The sequence below is a fragment of the Camelina sativa genome, chromosome 14, assembly GCF_030686135.1.
Source record: "Camelina sativa cultivar CO46 ecotype springtype chromosome 14, ASM3068613v1".
Lineage (NCBI taxonomy): Eukaryota > Viridiplantae > Streptophyta > Magnoliopsida > Brassicales > Brassicaceae > Camelina > Camelina sativa.
The window spans coordinates 5,484,484-5,505,751 of record NC_141893.1 but is presented as its reverse complement, the minus strand read 5'-3'; the positions used below and the strand labels follow the sequence as shown (position 1 = coordinate 5,505,751).

The 21,268-nt window shown below is 31.5% G+C and overlaps 1 protein-coding gene, 1 long non-coding RNA gene and 1 pseudogene across 2 annotated transcripts; 2 read left to right on the top strand and 1 right to left on the bottom strand.

Moving 5' to 3' along the window:
• Positions 1-7,478: 7,478 nt before the first annotated feature.
• LOC104743278 (putative F-box protein At1g12855 pseudogene) lies at positions 7,479-9,404 on the bottom strand (annotated as a pseudogene).
• A 73-nt stretch (positions 9,405-9,477) lies between these two features.
• Positions 9,478-10,965, top strand: LOC104739942 (uncharacterized). Its single transcript, XR_760115.3, has 4 exons — positions 9,478-9,779; positions 9,906-10,116; positions 10,204-10,229; positions 10,393-10,965. It is a non-coding gene; the product is annotated as an uncharacterized LOC104739942 (long non-coding RNA).
• A 7,374-nt stretch (positions 10,966-18,339) lies between these two features.
• On the top strand, positions 18,340-18,672 carry LOC147927866 (uncharacterized). Its single transcript, XM_087485918.1, has one exon. It carries the CDS (start codon positions 18,340-18,342, stop codon positions 18,670-18,672), a length of 333 nt encoding a protein of 110 aa, XP_087342044.1.
• Positions 18,673-21,268: the final 2,596 nt, after the last annotated feature.

Below are 21,268 nucleotides of genomic sequence, written 5' to 3'. Positions count from 1 at the left end.
GTTATATTAGAAAAAGGATTAAACTACATATTGAAATCTCCAAAGACAATAAGTGGAAATAGGAATATAAATTTAGAAAAAGACCTAAAATATAAAAACCAAAGCCGATAAAGCTTTGTTTTTACCAATTAGAAAAGTTCATAAATTCTAATCTAAAATATATCAAGAAAAGATGACATTTGTCTTATTATATAAAGTTAGTTCATTAGAATTAATAATCATTAGCATGATTGCAACGCATACCAAATTTAAAGATTTATGTAAAATATATATATATACAACTATAAGTTAAAATACATAATTTAAAAGGCTTTATATATATATATATACAACTATAAGTTATATAATTTATATATATAACTATAAGTTAAAATACATAATTTAAAAAGCTTTATATATATATATATATATATATACAACTATAAGTTATATAATTCGATTATAAAATTAGTAGGGATATACTTTGATAACCTCAAAATTTAAAGTTATATAAAAGGAAAGAAAACTTGAAAAACTATATTGTATTCGAAAAACTTGAAATTGGGGCATTTTGAATTTTTTTTTTCCTTGATTTTGATTTTAAAGGCACGAACAGTGGGGTTAAAAGGTCAAATTAGTAATTGTATTTTGTTGTTTAAAGGAAAAAGCCGTTTACAATTTTACTCTGTTCCTTCATTAATCGTCTTCGTTTCTCTGTTTTCCTCTCTCTTCTCTCCTCGCTGATCACTCATCTTTATCGATCTTTCTGCTGCTTTTACTCTCTATTCATAGTGAAGATGGAGAGGGTTGTATGGGATATGGCAAAAGTTAACGCGCTTCTTTCCGCGGCTGTGACTTGTGGAGGAGCGACGCAAATCAAGAAGATTTTAGAGCAGTTGGGTATCCCAGAATCAGAAGTCCAGAGGAAACTACATGAGTTAGATGTTGATGGGAAGCGCACGAAGGGAGGAGACAAGCCAAATAAGAAGAAAAGAAGAAGATCCGAAGAGAAGACGAAGAAACCCAGTAACGTGCGACGCAAGAAACTGGACATCTAATGTTCTTTCTCTTATCTTTTCTATCTCTCTATTTACTACTTCTTCCTTTCGTTTCTTGTTACTATTATGATTTAGGAACTCGAGCATGATCGAGCTTATTCTCTTTTAGGGTCTCGGTTTTGTCAACACATCAGATGTATTAGCGATCTTAATAACTCAAATGAATGATCACTTTCCGATTCTTTAAGTAATACGTTTTTAATTTGTCATTGTGGGAATCTGTAGCTTCCTTTTTGCTATGGCTTGAGTTGATTTATCAATAATGCTCGTTAGGTTTCTACATAGTTAATGTACGTGTTAATCTTTCTTGTTACTATTATGATTTAGGAACTTGAGCATGTTCGAGCTTAGTCTCTATTAGGCTCTCGGTTCTTATTCGGTTTTGTCAACACATCAGATGTATTAGCGATCTTAATAACTCAAATGAATGATCACTTTCCAATTCTTTAGGTAATACATTTTTGATTGGTCATTGTGGGAATCTGTAGCTTCCTTTTTGCTATGCCTTGAGTTGATTTATCAATAATGCTCGTTAGGTTTCTGCATAGTTAATGTACGTGTTAATCTTTCTTGGTTCCCTAGTGGTATCATAGTTCGTGCTTCTGAGTCTTTTTTAATTTGTTGTTCTTAATCTCGTGAAATCCAAAATGTATATTACGTCGTTACTGTTATATACGTATCTGTACGCCTATCTTTACATTTATGTAACATATTGACTCTGACTAATAATTTTGAAAAGAAAACGAGTTTAAGAAACCGAAGTTAGAAGAAACAATCTGTTTAAACCAAATTGTAAATTGTTGAATGATAAACTCTGATTGATTTAAAAAAAAATAATAATAAATGGAGTAACCTGAATCTTTCTTTAATCTTGTAAGCTAGAATCAGCTTGATGTTTCAATGGAGTCACTATATATACGCAAACACAATCACAACTTTGAGACTCTACTCTATTGTGTTGTTCATAATAGAGCAGGTTTCAGGTGATAATCAACCACAATGCCACAAAAAGATATGTACTAAAAATGCTGAGATAATAATAATATGATCAATACACTATTCTAGAAATTACTTTTTAGTATTATTCTACAACGTTCACGTGGTAGAACAAAAAGTTACCTTTCCACTTTGCTTTCGGTTAATTGCAAAGTGGAAATTATGAATCCATAGCCATATAAATTATGAATCCATTCGAATACACCAAATCAGATTACTTGGTAAATTGGAGTATCAAAGGAATGCCTTTGAGATCTGATTCTGTAAATATTTTCCCATGAGTCTTCTGATGATTTCAACCTCCAAATATGTTGGATCATCATATCTCCTTCTCCTTTCGACATGAGTCAATTAAAACGAGCTATATGCACATCTGATTACTACTATACTAATCATTATCTCCAAATGTTATTGATTTCAAATAAAAACAATATAATGGACTAATGGAGAGTGCAACTCATATTTAAATAAAGAACCACTCATGCACTCATGTTGATGTGCTTGGAAGCATGCACGAAAGAAACTGTAACGTCGCGACCTCCACTTTTTAGTCGGTTCCATGTCCAATCCTAGTCTATGGGTCCACTCTTATTTTTAATGGACTTCATGTCCTCTCACTAAGCCAGTGAACTCATCCATATCCGACAACCGGTTTGTTACGTCTGGAAAGTTTTAAAAACTTGTTATCATCCCTACAAATCACCACATGATTTTTCTCTGTGTTTTGTCCTCACTCGCACAGTTCTGATAGTCACTTCCCGGAAGGTCACTCATCCTAATACTACTTCAGCTCAAACACGCTTAACTCTTGAGTTCTCTCAGGACCCTTAACCGAAAAGATAAGTGCATTTTGGTGACATAGGTGGCCAAAACAATTCTTTTTAACTTCTATGCATGTCTCTGAAACCGGGATGTCACAGAAATCAGCATATATTGTAATCTTTACCGATTGGACAAGTTTTATTTTTGGTTCCATTATATGTGTATTTAACGAGAGTCCCATCTTCAATCGCTCACGGTACAAACCCAATATTATTGAGAGTCACGACATCACACAACAACAAATTTTAATTAATTTTGGTAACATCACTTTCTAGTCTTCATATGCGCAATGATGGAATTCTCCTTGACAATAGTTCAAAGCTGTAGAGGTTAACTTTTGATGCAACTTAACAGTCATGATCCCCTAATCTGATGATAGCAATCCCAATTCATGCTCTTTAACTTGGTTACATATTTAATTTGAGATCTGAATTCTCTTTTGTTTTATCATCATACCATCTCATATTTGGACATGTTGTAACAATGAAAATAAAAAGAATACATCTTGTTTTAATGGACTTCATGTCCTCTCACTAAGCCAGTGAGCCCATCCATATCCGAAAACCGGTTTGTTACGTCTGGAAAGTTTTAAAGACTTGTTATCATCCCTACAAATCACCACATGATTTTTCCCTGTGTTTTGTCCTCACTCGCACAGTTCTGATAGTCACTTCCCGGAAGGTCACTCATCCTAATACTACTTCAGCTCAAACACGCTTAACTCTTGAGTTCTCTCAGGACCCTTAACCGAAAAGATAAGTGCATTTTGGTGACATAGGTGGCCAAAACAATTCTTTTTAACCTCTATGCATGTCTCTGAAACCGGGATGTCACAGAAATCAGCATATATTGTAATCTTTACCGATTGGACAAGTTTTATTTTTGGTTCCATTATATGTGTATTTAACGAGAGTCCCATCTTCAATCGCCCACGGTACAAACCCAATATTATTGAGAGTCACGACATCACACAACAACAAATTTTAATTAATTTTGGTAACATCACTTTCTAGTCTTCATATGCGCAATGAATGGAATTCTCCTTGACAATAGTTCAAAGCTATAGAGGTTAACTTTTGATGCAACTTAACAGTCATGATCCCCTAATCTGATCATAGCAATCCCAATTCATGCTCTTTAACTTGGTTACATATTTAATTTGAGATCTGAATTCTCTTTTGTTTTATCATCATACCATCTCATATTTGGACATGTTGTAACAATGAAAATAAAAAGAATACATCTTCTTTTTAGAAACAGAGTTTTTGCTTATGAATTTGCAGTTCTTAATCAACTCATAAATGAAAAGCAAAGCAGAATTACTGAGAAACAATGACGTTTTTGCAATAAAAAGTTGAAATTGTCTAACACATGTTTTCAATCACAAGACCAAAACCAGCCACTTCAGTCTCTTTTAAAATCTTTCAATGCTTGATAATGAGTGGGTTTACTCGTTGATTTGGCTGACATTTCTAACACAAACATACGTTTTTTTCCTGCTTTATCACTCTGTTGCTTCAAAAACCTAAACACTACCATAGAGTTTGTTTTTACCGGCAGATTTGTCAGATTTTGGATATTTTTGGTAGTGTTTGTTATTGGATTTTTTTTTATGGATCGAATGTTGTTTTTAATGGACCTTTTTTTACTAAACATCTAACTATCTATGTTGTTTTCTGTGAGTCGTCTTAATTTGCGGCCTCCTTATATACATTACAAATTTATTTTCTTCTCTTGACTACATTAGCTGTTTTTTTACCATGTCGGAAGGTTTTTCATAAACTGACACCATTTCTAACAAATAAGTATATTTCATGTCCAGTTCTTAGATTTTAGCTTGGTATTACGATAACACATATCTTTTCTGGATATATATGCTTTCATAGAGAGTAATTAGAAATGGTAACTCAAAACCAAAAAGTGAGTCAAATTCAAAGCTTCTTCTGGTGACTCAATGGGTTGTTATTTGCCCAATTCCACAGTTCTCATCCACTCCATACTTCGCCCTTAAAACCAAATTTTAACCCCTATACCAATCATATGTATAATTACAACCATTAATTCCACATGTGTGTAGAGTGTTGAAAAGTCAACATAGTCATTGTCACGTGGACACAGTATTCCGATTTTAGAGACATGTGAAGAGATTTAAAAGAATTGATTTAGCCACATATCCTGAAACCGGAGTATCACTAAAAAATTTATTATTCTTTTAAATAAATTAATGATAAATGTTGAAGACATCATGTCTAAAGTGTTTCTGCCGTGACAAATATTGACTATTCAAAGACACAAATATTTACGCAAATTTTATTAATTTTATATTTAAAAACAGCCCACCATTTTAACCGATGGAGGTGCTCTTACGCTATTTTTCAAAATCGAAAAGACTCTCACAATTTTTTTTAATGTTAACCCCATATCCAAAAGTACTCTCTATTCAATTCACTTGATTTCATAATTAAACTTTCATTTTTTGTTCTAACCAGTAAACGACAAATCAACGGTGTTTGATGCAACAGAGTAAACACCCTAACAAACATTATACTCTCCATCTATGCTCTCATTGATTTACTCTGTTTTAGAACTTTTTATATTTTTAAAATTGGTATTAATTAATTTATTGATTTTTTTTTTGTTTTTTTGTTTAGATACATTATATTTTACCAGTTTGTAAGTTGTATATAAATTTTAGATATCATATGTATTGAATTGATCTAACAAGGTAGATTTGGTTTTATTATTATTTCTAACAGCCTTTAGCTTCCCATATATATATTGCCTCAAAATGTTGCTCTGCTTTAGTGGAGTTACAAGCATTTTAAGAAAGGCTCATTGTTCGAGAATGGGGTATATTTAAAGGGATTTTAGTTAAAATTACCACATTTGTTTACAATCTTTTCTATTCTACCATAAGTGAAAACTACTTTTTATTGTACCATAAGAGACATTTAAAAGTCGTAAATACTCTCTTGTTTATGAGAAAATAATTAAACTAATTGTCTTTTTTTATAAATATGAGGGGACAGTCTACTACTGACAATTGACATTTAATATGCACAAAAGTAAGAATCAGTGGACCCAAAAAATAAGCCGTAAAATATTTTGAAGAAGAAAGAGAAATAGGTAACAGACAAACTTATTAATTTTTGGGGCTGTAGATGAGTCTGTAGATAAGTTATTCCGTAGACAAGTTTTATTTGTTGATCATGGTAGACATATTAATTTTTGGGGCTGTGGACAAGTTATTTTAAGTGAATTTATAAAAAGGTATTTTTTTGTAGACATATTAATTTTTGTTGTTTATATACAAATTGGTTTTGTTTTTCGGATTTATAATAGACAAATTGGTTTTGGTGTTTGTGGACAAGTTTCAATTTGTTAAGGTTGTAGACATATTTTTTTTAGTAGACAAGTTGGTTTTGTTGTTTATTGACATCTTTCAATTTTTAGGTTTATAAAAACTGAATCTGGACAACAAACTAAGATCTTAGTAGACAATTATGAAATCAATGGATAAGTCGTAAATATGTCCATAAAAAATTAGACATCATAAAAAAAAAAAAATTGAAGTGATGAGGTTTATCTCCTCGACGCCACCACTGCTGGTTTTGTGATTATCATAAGAGGACAAACCAAGGATAAATAGAAAATGTTATCGATTAGGAGCCAAAGATGGGATAATGGAAAATGAAAAATGTTATACTTACACTATATGATGAACTACATATGTAAAAAAAGAAAAATTGTGGTGGCTCTCACGTTGGACAGAATTTTCAGAGATTAAATCGGCTTTCCTCCATTAGTTATCCTTGGCTACCAAAGAAGAAAACTGAAGTTTTTTTATTGGGATTTTTGGATAAACAGTTAGAAAACAACGAAAAGAGATAAAATGTTTTGTTGTGTTTGTCGATTCGTTGTTTTTAGATAAACGGAGAGATAAGCAATGGAAGAATTGAAGAAATAGAAATGGGGTAAAACGATGGAGAGAGAGAAAAAAGAAGTGTTGGTTTTTATTTATTATTAAAGTTTAAAAAAAATAGGGAAAAGTGTTAGTCAAGATCAATTTAGTTATTTAATGTTGTGAATGTGGTATTTGTGAAAAACAGTTATGAAATGTGGCAGATGGAATGAAAAAGATTTTTGAACTTGATAGATTTGTTAAAAAAACTCATATTTAAAAGTATAGCTTTTTAATTTTTGTTGAACACTGTTATGCAGTGAAAATAATAGAAAGAATAATTAATGAACATTGTGTTATTATTTGGATTTAAAAAGCATCGCTATATGCTGCATGCATTGTACACTTATAAATATATACTATATTATGTGGATTTAAAAAGAAAACCTATATGTACTTATTAAAATAAAAATAAAAAGAGCTTTCATTTCATTATTTAAAATATTAAATCATAATAAAAGATATAGTAGTGATATTTGTGTGGATTAAGGAAAACCTTTTCTGCAAATTGAGAAATTGTATGATATTACAAATTAGTATGACTTATGGTAAAAAATAGTGTGTTAATGTTATTATTTTGGCAGAATATAACGCTCGTTTTGTTCCATCAGTTTTTTTTGTTTCTTTACATGCTTCCAAATGCATCATAGCTTTTTTAGTTTTTACACATGAGTGATCAAACTCTGAAAATAAGAAACATATCTTCTACACAGAGGACGTTGGAAAAATAAACAAAGAGATTTTGCTTGGGGATCGTATTTGATTAGATTGCGGGCATAGCGATGTGAGAGCAGGATCTTCTTGTTTTTGCATATCGCCACCGGTGTGGATGGTTCAACCAAATCCTTTTGCGTCCAATTAAATCCATCGCGGAACTCAGATAAAGAAGAAGAACAAGAAAGCAAATCTATGGTATAAATCTTCTCCCATGAGTCTTCCGATGATTTCAACCTCCAAATATGTTGGATCATCGTATCTCCTTCTCTTTTCGACATGCACAAATCGTTATCCAAAGTGCACATGTCGATATGGTTAGGATCTGAACTAGCAATAGCCGGGTTAATCTTAGGTAGCACCCGAAACTTTTCGGTGTGAATATCGAGAGCTACTACTTTGATTTCGCCATAGTATGGTTCCGTGAACCAATAAATAGACCCGTTTGCAGATGTTGGCGCTTGGTCACAGAATAACCGATATCTTGGAGTGCAAGTAAAGTACCGCCAAGTGTTTGCCCTAAAATCAAAAACCTCGGATGTGGTAAGTTCCTCGTTTGGACTCGAGGCATCTGAATTATACATCCACACCAATTTGTAATCAATGGCCTTAACGAAAGCTATATAACAGACTGATTTTACGAAAGTCCAAGTTTCTGGAGTGGGGTTCAATTTGAGCATCGAAATCTGAAACCTAGCCGGAGGAAGTTGTCGGAGCCACCGTGTGGCCGGATTAACTACATATATGGCTAGTGTTCTGACGGAATGGATGCAAAAAAGTCCATCACAGCTTTCAGAAGCATATATCCAGTGAAGATATCCTTGAGGGAAAGTGATAACAGTGGAGGACAGAACAGAAGCCGATTCCAAACAGATTGTACTAAAGCCAATGTCTGTGTCTGGACGAGGCAGCTTACCTTTACTCCCTTTCAAAGGATATTCTTCAGAGATGACCATGACCTTGGGGTAATCCAAGTGTGATCGCTTGGCGATCTTCAAGTGCCTCTCTTCAAAACTGCGAGACTCGATCGTCCATCTCCACTGTTTCGAGAGAGACTTTAGGCGGATTTGGGCTTTCACCGGAAGTCGTAAGAAAATTTCCTCTACAATATCGTTTGGGAGTGATGATGCAAACACTAGCTTCTCGTTTATTCCTTTTCTTAAAATTCTTCTTCTCTTTCTTCGCGATGATGATGCAATATGGCTTGTTTTTCCTTTTTCATAGTTGATTCCTCCTCTTTTGATACGTACGAATGAATTGTCTTTACTCTGTATCCCTTTTTTTAATACACGTATATATAGCCGCTAATTTTTATTTTTTTCCATCCAAGTTATATGGACAATTGCATTTTTAGTATCTTTATTTGCATTTGAATGAGCTTGTAGATCTTATATTCGTTTTTGAAGAAATATAACCACTAAGGATACTGAAATTACAGTTGACTCCCTTACGACCAAACAAAAAACAGAAGCCGAAATGACAGATTTAACCCGAGGAAGTCTGCAATAGATATCTTTATGGTTGATTTCAAATTGACGTTAAAAGGTAGATATCAAAGTAAGTCTACTCCTTAATTATAGGTTAAATTTTAATTTTAAAAATAATTTGGTTAACCGTTTGACCAAATAATAACCACATAGACTTCCTGCATTGAAATAAAATAAATTTACATATAAACTAATCAAATTAAGAGAGAAAATGTTGATTAGGTTAAAATTATTTGATTTAGGGTTTGCTTAAGTAGAATTCTCTGTAGACTATTGGTGGTTGACTTTGTAATGCTATCAACTATTAATATTATATTATTTTAATTTTACTGACAATTTAACTAAACCGATAGCTGACCCTAACCGAATGCGTATCGATTTCTTCATTTTAACCTAACCGGATTCGGTTTATTCTGTTAAGAGAAACATGATATAAAAACTTAAAACCCTAGATATAATTCATTACAACACGATCCTGAAAAAAAAAAATCTAGCCTCCATCTTCTTTAGGTCCTCGTTTCTGGTTCTTCTTTCCTTTATCGTTTCGCTTCCGAGGTTCAATTACTCGATTCAATTCACCTAAGAATACGCGTTGTGGATCTGCTAATCCCCGTTTGAATTCGGAGAACATTTGTGGTCAGCGGCGGAGGTTAAGAGAGAGGATGAGTGCTAGGATGACTTTGGCTTATTTGCGGCGGAGGATTTGGCTAGACTTAGTGTCTTGCTTAGTGATTGGCGATGGTGGATGGCTCTTTTAAACGTGTAAGTAAGCTTTAATGAATCTATTGCTCTTCAAGAGCTTGAATCGAAGTATTTACCTATCTTTTTCTTCTGATTTAATTCTTATACAGATCTGAGTATTTTTTTTTTCTTTATTGGGGTTTGAAGGTCGAGAGAGTTGAGAGAGGAGTTAAAAGTGTGGCTATTTGACTGCCTCTGATTTGTGTTCTGATCTATGTTTCCCGGTGAGGAATTCTTCATCCATCACCAGTTTGCTTGTGAAGCTCCTTGATGCGAGAACGGGGAAAACCAAGGTAGCCGCCGGTGCTGTGTTACCTCAAGACAATAACACCTTGCTCTGGAACGCTGTTATCTTCGGGTATTAAACATTTGCCTTTTGTGCTAATTACTGTTTTTTTTATTTCCCTTCTTGTCTTGATTCTGATCTGCTTCATGGATTTTGCAGTCCAGATGATACACCTTGGGATGGAGGTATGATTTGTAAAATTTTAGAGTGTATTCCTTTTACATATAGGACTAGAGAAACATGAACTTATATAGATCCAATCCTTGTAGTAATTATGCTTTGCGCTTAATGGTTTAATCTTTGGCTATGTTACTTGATCTTATTGTTTCCCCTGGCTGTCTTGTTCAGTCTATGCAGATGGAAGTATTTGTCTTGACATCTTACAGAACCAATGGAGTCCTATTTATGATGTTGCAGCAATCCTTACATCTATCCATAGGTATATATAATCAATCTTTTGTGAAGCGTGGGGAATCGCGATTCCGGAAAAGGTTAATCTGGAAGCTCAAAAGAATCGCAAGATTCCGATCTGGAAACGTCTGAGAAATGAAATGGAAGCGTCTAACAATATGACCGAAGCACTTGTGAAGTGAATTGAATATTTGTATGTTGATTGTTCAATTTTGATTCCATGAGATGAAAGAATTTTGAGTCTAAATATCCAAGAAAACAAAGAAATTCTTTTATCCAAAAGAATAAAAACTGCCATAGACGGCTGCAAGCAGAGAAACGAAGACGAAGGAAGCTACTAGGTTTTTAAGTATACCATGTGGCTTGTTTATTTTCATTTTTCAATTGAAAACAATATATATTTTTAAACCTGTATTTATGGGCCACAAAAAACGTATACATAAGGAAGTATTGTTTATTTTGTATGACAAAGCCTTAATAATAGGAAGAAAATATTTGCAAAAAGAAAAATTATATAGAAAGAAAATTTCCTTAATCAAAAACTTTCATAACGACAAATGTAACATAAGTCTGCGAATGAGCAAAGAACATGTGTGTGATCTGTGTTTAAAAGAGACACATATCAGCACGGGAGGTGATCATGTTATTTAAGAGTCTGTAATAAAAAGGACAAAGTTTGGTTGATTCTTTCACGGCAAAAGTCTTTATTATCTAATATTTGATTCTTTCATACCAATAATAATACATTATAATAAAATAGTTAGTAAAAAATACTAACCAAGATTGATATAAAAAAATTGAAAAAAAAAATCTTAAAAATTTATAATTTTAATAAAAATTAGTGTAACAATTAATAAGAATACACTTCATTGTAGTATTGGAGATTGAACTCATTCACGGTTGGGTAATTCTTAGAAAGTTTCTATATCACTTCATTTCATACTTATAGAATTCTACATTCTTTGAAGAAGTCTTTCGAATAAGTCTTCAGCATAATTATTACAAATATTAAATTGATTTGATTGATTTGCAGACGGTTCAGTTTCCCGTGCAGAAATCTGCCAAAGAAATCGTCGACATAATCATTACAAGGTTTAAAATGATTTAATTGATTTGACGTTAGTTGGTAAAGAAGTTTGCCAGAGAAGTCGGTTTCTTTATATTTTTCTGGTACTGTTTCAAATAAACCAGAATAGGTTTTCTAAAACCGAGATTATTTTTCTTGTCATCAATACAGACTTCACACATAACTCCAACACGTTGACTTCCAAAATAAGTCAAAGTTAATGACCTAACTGCCTAAGAAAACCAAAAACTTGATTTCTCCATATGTATAATATATAATCATGTCAAAAACATATAGAAGCAAGTACATAACATATATCAAAGAATACAACAAAAAAATCTTAAAATTATTCACCAATTTGCAATAAATTAGTTTACAAATTTTGCCGACTTCATGTTGATGTCAAACGAGTAGACATCAACCAGCCTCTACGCAGAGACTTTAACTCGAAGTCTATTTTGTGTGGTCTATTTTTGCAATTACAATTTAATAAAACAGACATCATATGAAGTCTACTAGGATAGTTGACTTCTTTTGTTGTCTTCCTTTGTTAATTTTTTGGTCAGTTTTGCAATTAAAAACATAGAATAGAGTAGACTTCTTAGGAAGTTTCAACAAGTTAACTTCGATTACAGTCAACTCTGGTTATTTTTGAAATTGACCAAACCATTGACTTGGTAGTAAACTTCTAGCTGACAAGTAGATTTCATTTACCCGTCAACTAGAAAAAGTAAACTTCGTTGTGGTTAGTTTTGCAATTGACCAAGTTTGACTTTTGCTAAGTAGACTACATACGAAGTCTCCACGAATGTTGACTTCGTTTGCAGTTTGTCGTGGTCATTTTTGGGGTTGACCAACATTCTTATTTTTTTACTAGTAGACTTCTTTTGCAGTCAACTAATTATTTTAATATCAATAATATTACGGTCAATGCTTAAATATTTTGGCCAATGCCAAAAATAGTCACTATAGAAGTCTACTCGTTTATTATCGTAAGTAGACTTCCTCCGGCAGTCATAACTAAAAAGTCAAGAATTTGGTCAATTGCAAAAATACACCTTAGTAGACTGCAAATGAAGTATCTGACGGAAAGATTATAATGCAGTCTGAACCATATTTTTTTGTTTTCGAATGAAATTAAGGAGACTGATATTTCAGTCTACGAGCTCGAAACTCGATAAATTTTTAATTGCAAAATTGACCACCGAGTAGACTTTACATGATATTATGACAGTTAGACTAACAAATGAAGTCTACTTTCGCAAAAAAAATCAAGGAAAATCATGAAATCTAACGGAAAATAACCTTATCGGTGGTTGTTTCGCTGTCAAGCACCGAGGACGTCGTCTTTAGTCACCACAGAAGAAACCCAGCACTAATTTAATCACTATCCAAGAATCATGACATATAACAAGATAAATGCACTTGCAAATTTTCTTGGATTAAAATGGAGAGGAGATGAAAGAAAATGAAGTTCTCATAGCATTGGGTGTTATTTAAGCTTACAAATTTAGGTTGTTGAAGCTTTAAGAGCTTCAAATTTGGTTGTTCATGGTTGTTGGAAAATTGATGGCGGTGGCACAACCGTAAATAAAAAAGAAGATGAGGATATGGATGTACTAAACATTTTTGCAAGAAATTCAAATAAATCAGAAATAATGGCATTTTTGTGAATACAATGAATGCCCAAAAATTTAATAGGGAGAAAGTGGTAAATGTTGGAGAGAAAAAAAGAGGAGTCTAAAATTGCAATTGACTCAAGTTAGGGGTCCAATTTTACAATTGTGCCAAATTATATTAGAAAAAGGATTAAATTACATATTGAAATCTCCAAGACAATAACTGTAAAGAGGAATATAAATTTCGAAAAAGACCTAAAAGATAAAAACCAAAGGCGATAAAGCTATGTTTTTACCAATTATAAAATAAGCTTGCGTAAATTCTAATCCATAAAATATTAGGAAAAGATGACACATGTCTTATAATAAAAAGTTAGTTTATTAAAATTAGTAATCAGCATGTTTGCAAGTTGCAACGCATACCAAATTTAAAAATTTATGTAAATAAAAACTATATAAGTTAAAATACATAATTCAAAGGGATATACTTTTTATATATAAAAAAAGTCAAATAATTAATTCGATTAAAAAAATTAGTATGGATATACTTCGATAATCTCCAAATTTAAAGTTATATAGCAAAGAAAACTTGAAAAACTAAATTGTATTTTAGAAAATAGTATATTTTAAATAAATTGGCTATTTTAAAATTTTTTCCTTAATTTTCAATTTAAAATGACTGAGCAGTGGGGTTGCTACGCGCCAAATTAGTCATTTTAGTATAGATTTAATAGAAAATGTATGAGCCGTTTACGATATCTATTTTGTTCTTCGTTTTAACAAAAAAAAAAAAAAAAAAAAAAAACATTATATCACTAGACTACTTTAACATATTTTGGAGAGAGATTTTATTTTTTTTTTAAATTCAAAAATTACTCACAAGGATATGATTCAGAAAGAACACCAAGGAAGAAGAGGACGTTGTATTTGTAAAATTTGTTTCTTTACACGTTGACATATAGATATCAACCGATATCAACGTTACCATTTCATTCTTCAAGTTCCTTCACTATCTATATCCAAAATATTTATACAAATATATGAGGTTTTTCCTCCGATCAACCATATGTCATACCCTATTTTGGTAAATTATCCTTAATAAAGATGTTATTGTTTTGGTAATGTTATTATCTTCATTATATAAATATTCTAGTACCACAAACTCCAAAGCGGACGGCTTTTGTGCAAATCTTTTGATGAAAAATAATTTTAAAATATCTTTCAAGATAACAATTTATGTTACAGACAATATTATTCGTTTATTGATTTAGTTCATTTTTCATAATTAAAATAAACTGTCGGAGGGTTTGTCAGTTTTCCACTTAGGTTTATTGGATCTGTGGATTTGGGTTTGTGGTAATGATTTAATCTTGTATTATTTATCAAGATTTAACCTACAAAACAAATATCACAATTATTTAATTATCATCAATAAGAGAGAATATTAGATTTAGTGATAAATGTACTGCAAGAGATATATCAAATATGTAAAGAAAAACCTTTTTGACCTGAATCAAAGTTTAAAACACTAATGAATACAAAACCAAAGGCAATTTTAAAACATGGCTATATACATTGTGCTTTCCTTGTAAAGATTAGCTATATATATCATTATTAGCTACATCATAGTAGTAGTAGCGTATGAGAGAGACCCACAAGGAGAACTAGACTCATCAATGTTTCCATGTGAAAAAAGTTATAATCCTTTGCAGGTATAATACGTTTTTGATATTAAAAAAAAAAGTAGAAGAGAACTAGACTTTATTATCACATTGACATGACAAAAAAAAAATGGACTTTTGTTTTTTTTTTTCTATTTTAACATATACATTTTTAAAAAAGAAAAAACATACAATACACTGAGTTAGTGATCATTACCATCAATAATTTTAATTTTTTTTTACATTATATGATACTTTACATTATGGTTTATGAAAATGTAAGAAAAGCTTACATTCCAAAAAGTACTAATATATAGTAGATGTGTGTACTAATATATAGTAGATGTGTAAAAGAGTATGAAAAGGGAGATTAAAAAAAAGTAAAGGGTAAGAAAGGCAGATAACGAATAACGTTGTTAAATGAGGTGAGAGAGAGGGGTCCGACTCCGAGGGACCATTTTCCAAATGTTTTTCTTTTTTCCAGTTTCGGAATGTTTTTTCGTTGGGGGGGGGGGGGGGGGGGGGGGGGGGGGGGGGGGAGGGAACCACCATGTTTTCTTTCCCGTAAGCAATACACAACTCGATCAAACTATACCAAAAACTGCCTAATAAATATTGTTGTTAATTATTACATTAGTGAGAGAGAGAAGTAACTAATGATTCCTACTTCTATATTTATTCGGAAGTACACAACATTAAGCGTATATCATTACAAAAATATAATACCATTACAAATTAATCTAAATTTAATATTTTCATCTACATTATTATTTTTGAAGTACATTTTGTGTTATACCTTTGAAATTTTGGTTATTTAATTTATTTTATTTATAACATTAACCCCTAATTATTTTCCTAAAATAACAATTCATGGAAACACATTTAATGGAACTAATAAAATTGACCTTATTTGATATGTTTATTGTCATACAAAGCTTGACAAAATCTATACATGTCGATTGTTCCAAAAACAACTCAACGCATTCAATTTTTAATCCCATAAAATTTTTAAAATCTATTATAATAGATCTGTAGAGACTGTAGGATCTCTTCAATTTAAATGACACAGCCGAATCTATATATACATTTTTGAATTATATTTTGGGTTTTACTCTTAAAATTATCCATATTTGCATAGTTAATCCTTACAATTTTGTCAAAATAGCAATAACTAAATTATTCTTAAAATCGCTAAAAAAATTATTTCTAACATCTATATTATTATTTTTGAAGTACATTTTGTGTTATGCCCTTGAAGTTTTGGTTAGTTAATTTGTTTTATTTATAACATTAACCCCTAACTATTTTTCTAAAATAACAATTTATGGAAACTCATTTAATGGAACTATACATCGTAGGAGCCGAGACTTGATCTCGGGTGTGATGGTGCCTTCTACAAATGGACTTACCTCCTACCACTGCACGAATGTCACTTCACGACGATTTGAATTAATATGACGATTTAAATTAACATTAGTATAAATATTAAATATTATTAATTCGGTTTTGAAACACGGGTTAAATCTTCATTTGATTATTTGGTAAATACCACTAATATAAAAATATTAGACATATTAAATGAGGGTAATTTAACTAAAATTTTGTAAAACAATTAAATCATTGGTAAATTGTGAGTTAATCTCACAATAGCTTATAAATTACATATTTATGTATTTATTCCCCCTATTGTTATTCTAATAATTGACAATCCAAATAAAATTATTATTTAATTAAACAAAACAAACTAAATATAAAAAACAAAAGAATTAAAATGTTCTTATTTTAAAAAAAATTGTCCCGCGGGTTAAAATCTAATTAATGTTATGAATGATGTCTAATCAGATTTATAACTAATTGTAGTAATTATTCAAATAACCAAATAAGGATAACAATTATTCTTTAACTCATTCATAATAACTTGGGTTATGGGTCAATCCCGAATTTTTTTTTTCAAAAAATCATTTAACATACCGTTATTAAAAAAGATTTTTCATAAGCAAACCATAATTATCATTTTCTAGCAAAATTCGGGTTTATAACCATTATTAATCAAACTACACTTATAACACACCATCTTCTTACTTTGGGTTTATAGAAAGCTTGGTGGGAATCTCTCATGCCTTTATTCCATTATAGAGCTTATTTCTCTTTTCTCTCCTTGTTTTATCCTTTGTTTGCAATGTGGTTCCATTTACTTTGGGACGATGTTTCCCTCTTGTGGGCTAATGTTTTTTGGGACATTTTTGTAGTTCGTCGGCATATGTTTCCCTTGTTTGGGTCTTGTATTCTAAACTGTTGTAATCTACTTTAGTGTGAAACCAAGTTTATCAATAAAATTTCAGATGACAAGAAAAAAAACACACCATCCTCTTACAAAAAAGCAAAGATTTGTGGTTTTTTGTTAAAATGTGGTAATTTCAAGTTCAATCAGGGAAAACAGATTATTAATGAATTCTAGTGTTCAAGCTTAACTTGATAGTTTTACTAAATATGATAAATATTTAACATATAAAAAGTGACCAAAAATACTTTTTTTTTAATAAATCTATATATACATTTTTATAGCATACCACAAGTTAAATGTAATGAATTATATGATAAAATGAGTTCTGATCTTTATAGTGGACGACATGTTAAATGTAAAATGTTAAGATTATGTAATGAGATTGTTTAAAAACTAATAAAAATAAAAATATAAGAGAGTCCTAAAATTCACTCTCAATTTAACAACTCCTGATTTTAAAATTTTACGTACATGTTTCACCATATTTTTTGAAAAAAATCAACGATTACATGTTAAATTTATCTTTTTTTTGTCAACATTTTAAATTTATCAATTATTAATTATTTATTTCTCCAAACTAAATTGTTATTGAAAGAACAATATTAATCTCTTTTTCTTTTTGTCAACAAAACAATATTAATCTAATAAGTAAGAACCCAACATTTATGGTTTTCTGCTTAATTTCTCCTAACTAAATTTATTACAAAACCTAACAATTATCCAATAGCAAATCCATGATCCCTTTCTCAACCACTCTTAGTTAAAATTTCAAACAATTACTTGCATATATATAATCAATTACAACTATATATTTTTTTTTAACAAGAACTTCCAATCTACTTTCCAATTCAAAATGAAAGATTTATTTCTGGATCATTAGTATCTTCGATGTATGCAAAGTACATTGCCTTATCATCGACCTCATAAGCTGAAGACTCCACCTATGATGTATTGTCATTTACTTCAGAACTGTGCCTCTCAGATTAATCTCAAACCCATAAAGCTTTTCTATTTATTAACCCATACTTAAGAGGACGAAACCACATGACTTAAGAGGACGAAACCAAAAATAGGCATGTGAAACATACTTTGGTCCGTGAACATATTCATTGCAATTCTTTGTTTCTTAGTAAGACACGCACCCACACTCACACATGGGAACAAAAGAATCTGTCTTCTTCTCTGTTCTCTTATTTATATTTACTTGGCAACAAATCTTTCTTGTGCAGAACAGAAGAAAAAAAAGAAACACCCATGGCTCTGTTTTCTAGCTTCTTCGCAGTTTCGGCGTCTCTCATGATCCTTGTGTCCCTTCAATGGACTCTGGTTTGCAGTGAATCCACAGTCTCAGCTTCTCCCGCTGTTTTACCATATATCAGTGCACCAGATATGTCTTCGTTTTTCCCTTCTCCGACCAATGAATGGCTAGTCGATACAACAACCTCTCCTGTTCCAGAGCCAGACGCGCCTGGTCCAAGCTCAGGCCTACCTAATGGGAAGATTACATGCAGCTCAATGAGGCTCCGTCCTGATCTTTTATTGGTTCTTGTTGGTGCGGGATTTAGCACCCCCAACATACCGATCTAAACCAGAAAGATAATTCAATTGCTTAACCGGGAATCCGGTTAGGATTCTTTTAGTAGCTACATCAGGTCTGTTCGGAAGGAGGCGGTCCAGCCCAAAGAATAGCCGACTTCCCGATTTGTCAAGCGGCCAATATGAAGTAAAGAAGCAACTTTCCTTATTTCAGTTCGACCTGGAAGGAAAGTGAATATTATTTTGTAATACTAGAGAAAGTATAAAAGGGGAGGAAACTCCATCATTGTGATCATCCAGCAATTAATACAATAACCTAGTTCTTTTTTGTTCTTGAGAGAAAACCCTAATTCCTCTTTTAATTTTAAGCTTAAATCGAATTCCTTAAGAGATTACTTATTTGAATTTGTTTTCCTCACTAAACAAATTCATTGTAGAAATCTAGTTCTGCTCATTGTTGGGATCCGTAGCTTCGTATGCCTTGACTTATCAATGCTCGCTAGGTTTCAGCATTATTAATCTACGTGTAATCTTTATTGGTTATCATCGTTCTTTCTTCTGGTTTTTTTTGTTCTTCATCTCATGAACTTCAAAATACATACGTTACTGTTATACGTATGTGTACGCATAACTTTGTTTTGAGAAAAAGTATGCGAGTGTAATTTTCCTTAAGCAGACAGAGCCGGCGCCAAAAAAAAAAAAAAAAAAAAACTAAATGCAACTCATGAGGGTCAAACCTATGAAGTGGTGCCAACATTAGTACAACTAAACCACTGGTCTAAAGAAAATTTTTGTAGATAACGGCCGAAATGTTATATTTATTATGCATGGCCGCAAGCCAATGCTTGGCCTCTTGGCCGGCTCTGGTTACAGACTCTGAATCAGAGTCTCTGATTAATAGTTTTGTAAAGAAAAGGACTTTAATCGATTAGACAACAGAAGAAAAAAAGTTTTCATTAAGAAAGCATAGTCAGAGAAAAAGCAGTTTGTTTAAAGCCAAAATCCCAAATAGCAAAGTGTTGAATAATATACTCTTATTGATATGAAAGTGGCTTAAACATATCCTAAGACGGCTAGAGGCAAAGACTTTTCACATACTTGTTAGTGGAATCACACAAGTGTTCAAGAATCAGAGTAAAGTATCAAGAGTAAAATGAATAATATACTATGATTAATATAAAAGTGTTGAATAATATACTCTGATTGATATAAAAGTAGCTTAAACATATCCTAAGACGATTAGAGGCAGAGGCTTTTCACATACTTGTTAGTCGAATCACACAAGTGTTCACGAATCAGTGTAAAGTGAATAATATACTCTGATTGATATACAAGTGTTGAATAATAATATACTCTGATTGATATAAAAGTGGCTTAAAAATATCCTAAGACAACATACCTTGTTAGTCGATCAACAAATTAGTCGATCAACAAACCTTACAGCGCTACGTTTTGGCTTATTTAATATAGTGGGAGATGTAAAGGAGGGCATTACATAGTTTTTGGAGAAAAAACCCTAGTTATATCAAACCGGTATGGACCAAAGATCCCAAACCGAACCAAAATAAAAATAAAAATCCAAACTTGAAATTTGAAAAAAAAAACCCTCATAACAGACACAAAAATTCCTAATAAAAAAACAGAACAGATCTGATTTGATCTAGAAATGCAATTTGGTTTCTAAACCGATCCAAAATCGAAAAGCTTTGGACATTGTGATATAATATTTATACATAGTTTTTGCTCTTTTGATCAACCACATGTCATGCCTGTTTTGGTAAATTATCCTTGATAAGGACCTTATCTTCATTAAATAAAAATTCGAGTACCACAAACTCCAAAGCGGATTTTGTACAAAGTAATATTATATTAGTATATTTTAACTATTGTTTGGAAAGCCACTAAATGATATGTTTATTGACATTCGTAAATTTAACCTACAAAACTAATACTAAAATTATTTGGATCATCATCAATAAGAGAGAATATTATATTAAGTGAGAAATGTACTGCAACATATATATCAAAAATGTAAATAGAAACCTTTTTGGTCCTGAATTATAGTTTAAAACACTATTGAATACAAAACCAAAGGTAATTGTAAACAAATTCGATCAATTTCAGTGTACCAAGAAAACAACCAGACATCTAAGCTGAACTATTCCCGACCAAAAAACAAGAAAAAGAAGTATTTCATTGGATAATTTAGTAATACAATTATGCATTTACTTAAGAATTTTAGAAAGAAAAAACAATTACATATATATAGATCAAAAAATAATTTGGGCCAAGGCCCAGTATAGCGTGTATTCTAACTATACGAGTGTAATTTAATTTTCCTCAGTACGTCGTAAACTCTGATAAATAGTTTTGAACAAAAACGATTTTAATCGTTACACAGTTGTTTAAGCCAAAATACAAATAGCAAATTTGTTGAATACTCTGATTGATATATAAGAGCTTTAAGTGAGATTAAAAAACTAAATTAACAACAAAATACCAATGTTTTTTTCAAGTTTGGTGCTAAAAGTTGGCCCATTTTACATATCACTCAGCCACAAATGTTACCACTTTACCATATGATTAGTAATCTCGAGAACCTTCGGACATCGTTTCGAGGAAAATACCAATAAAAGCCGATACTAAT

What these genes read in the sequence shown, in the direction of transcription:
- LOC147927866 (XM_087485918.1), top strand. Translation starts at nt 18,340, where the DNA reads ATGGCTCTGTTTTCTAGCTTCTTCGCAGTTTCGGCGTCTCTCATGATC.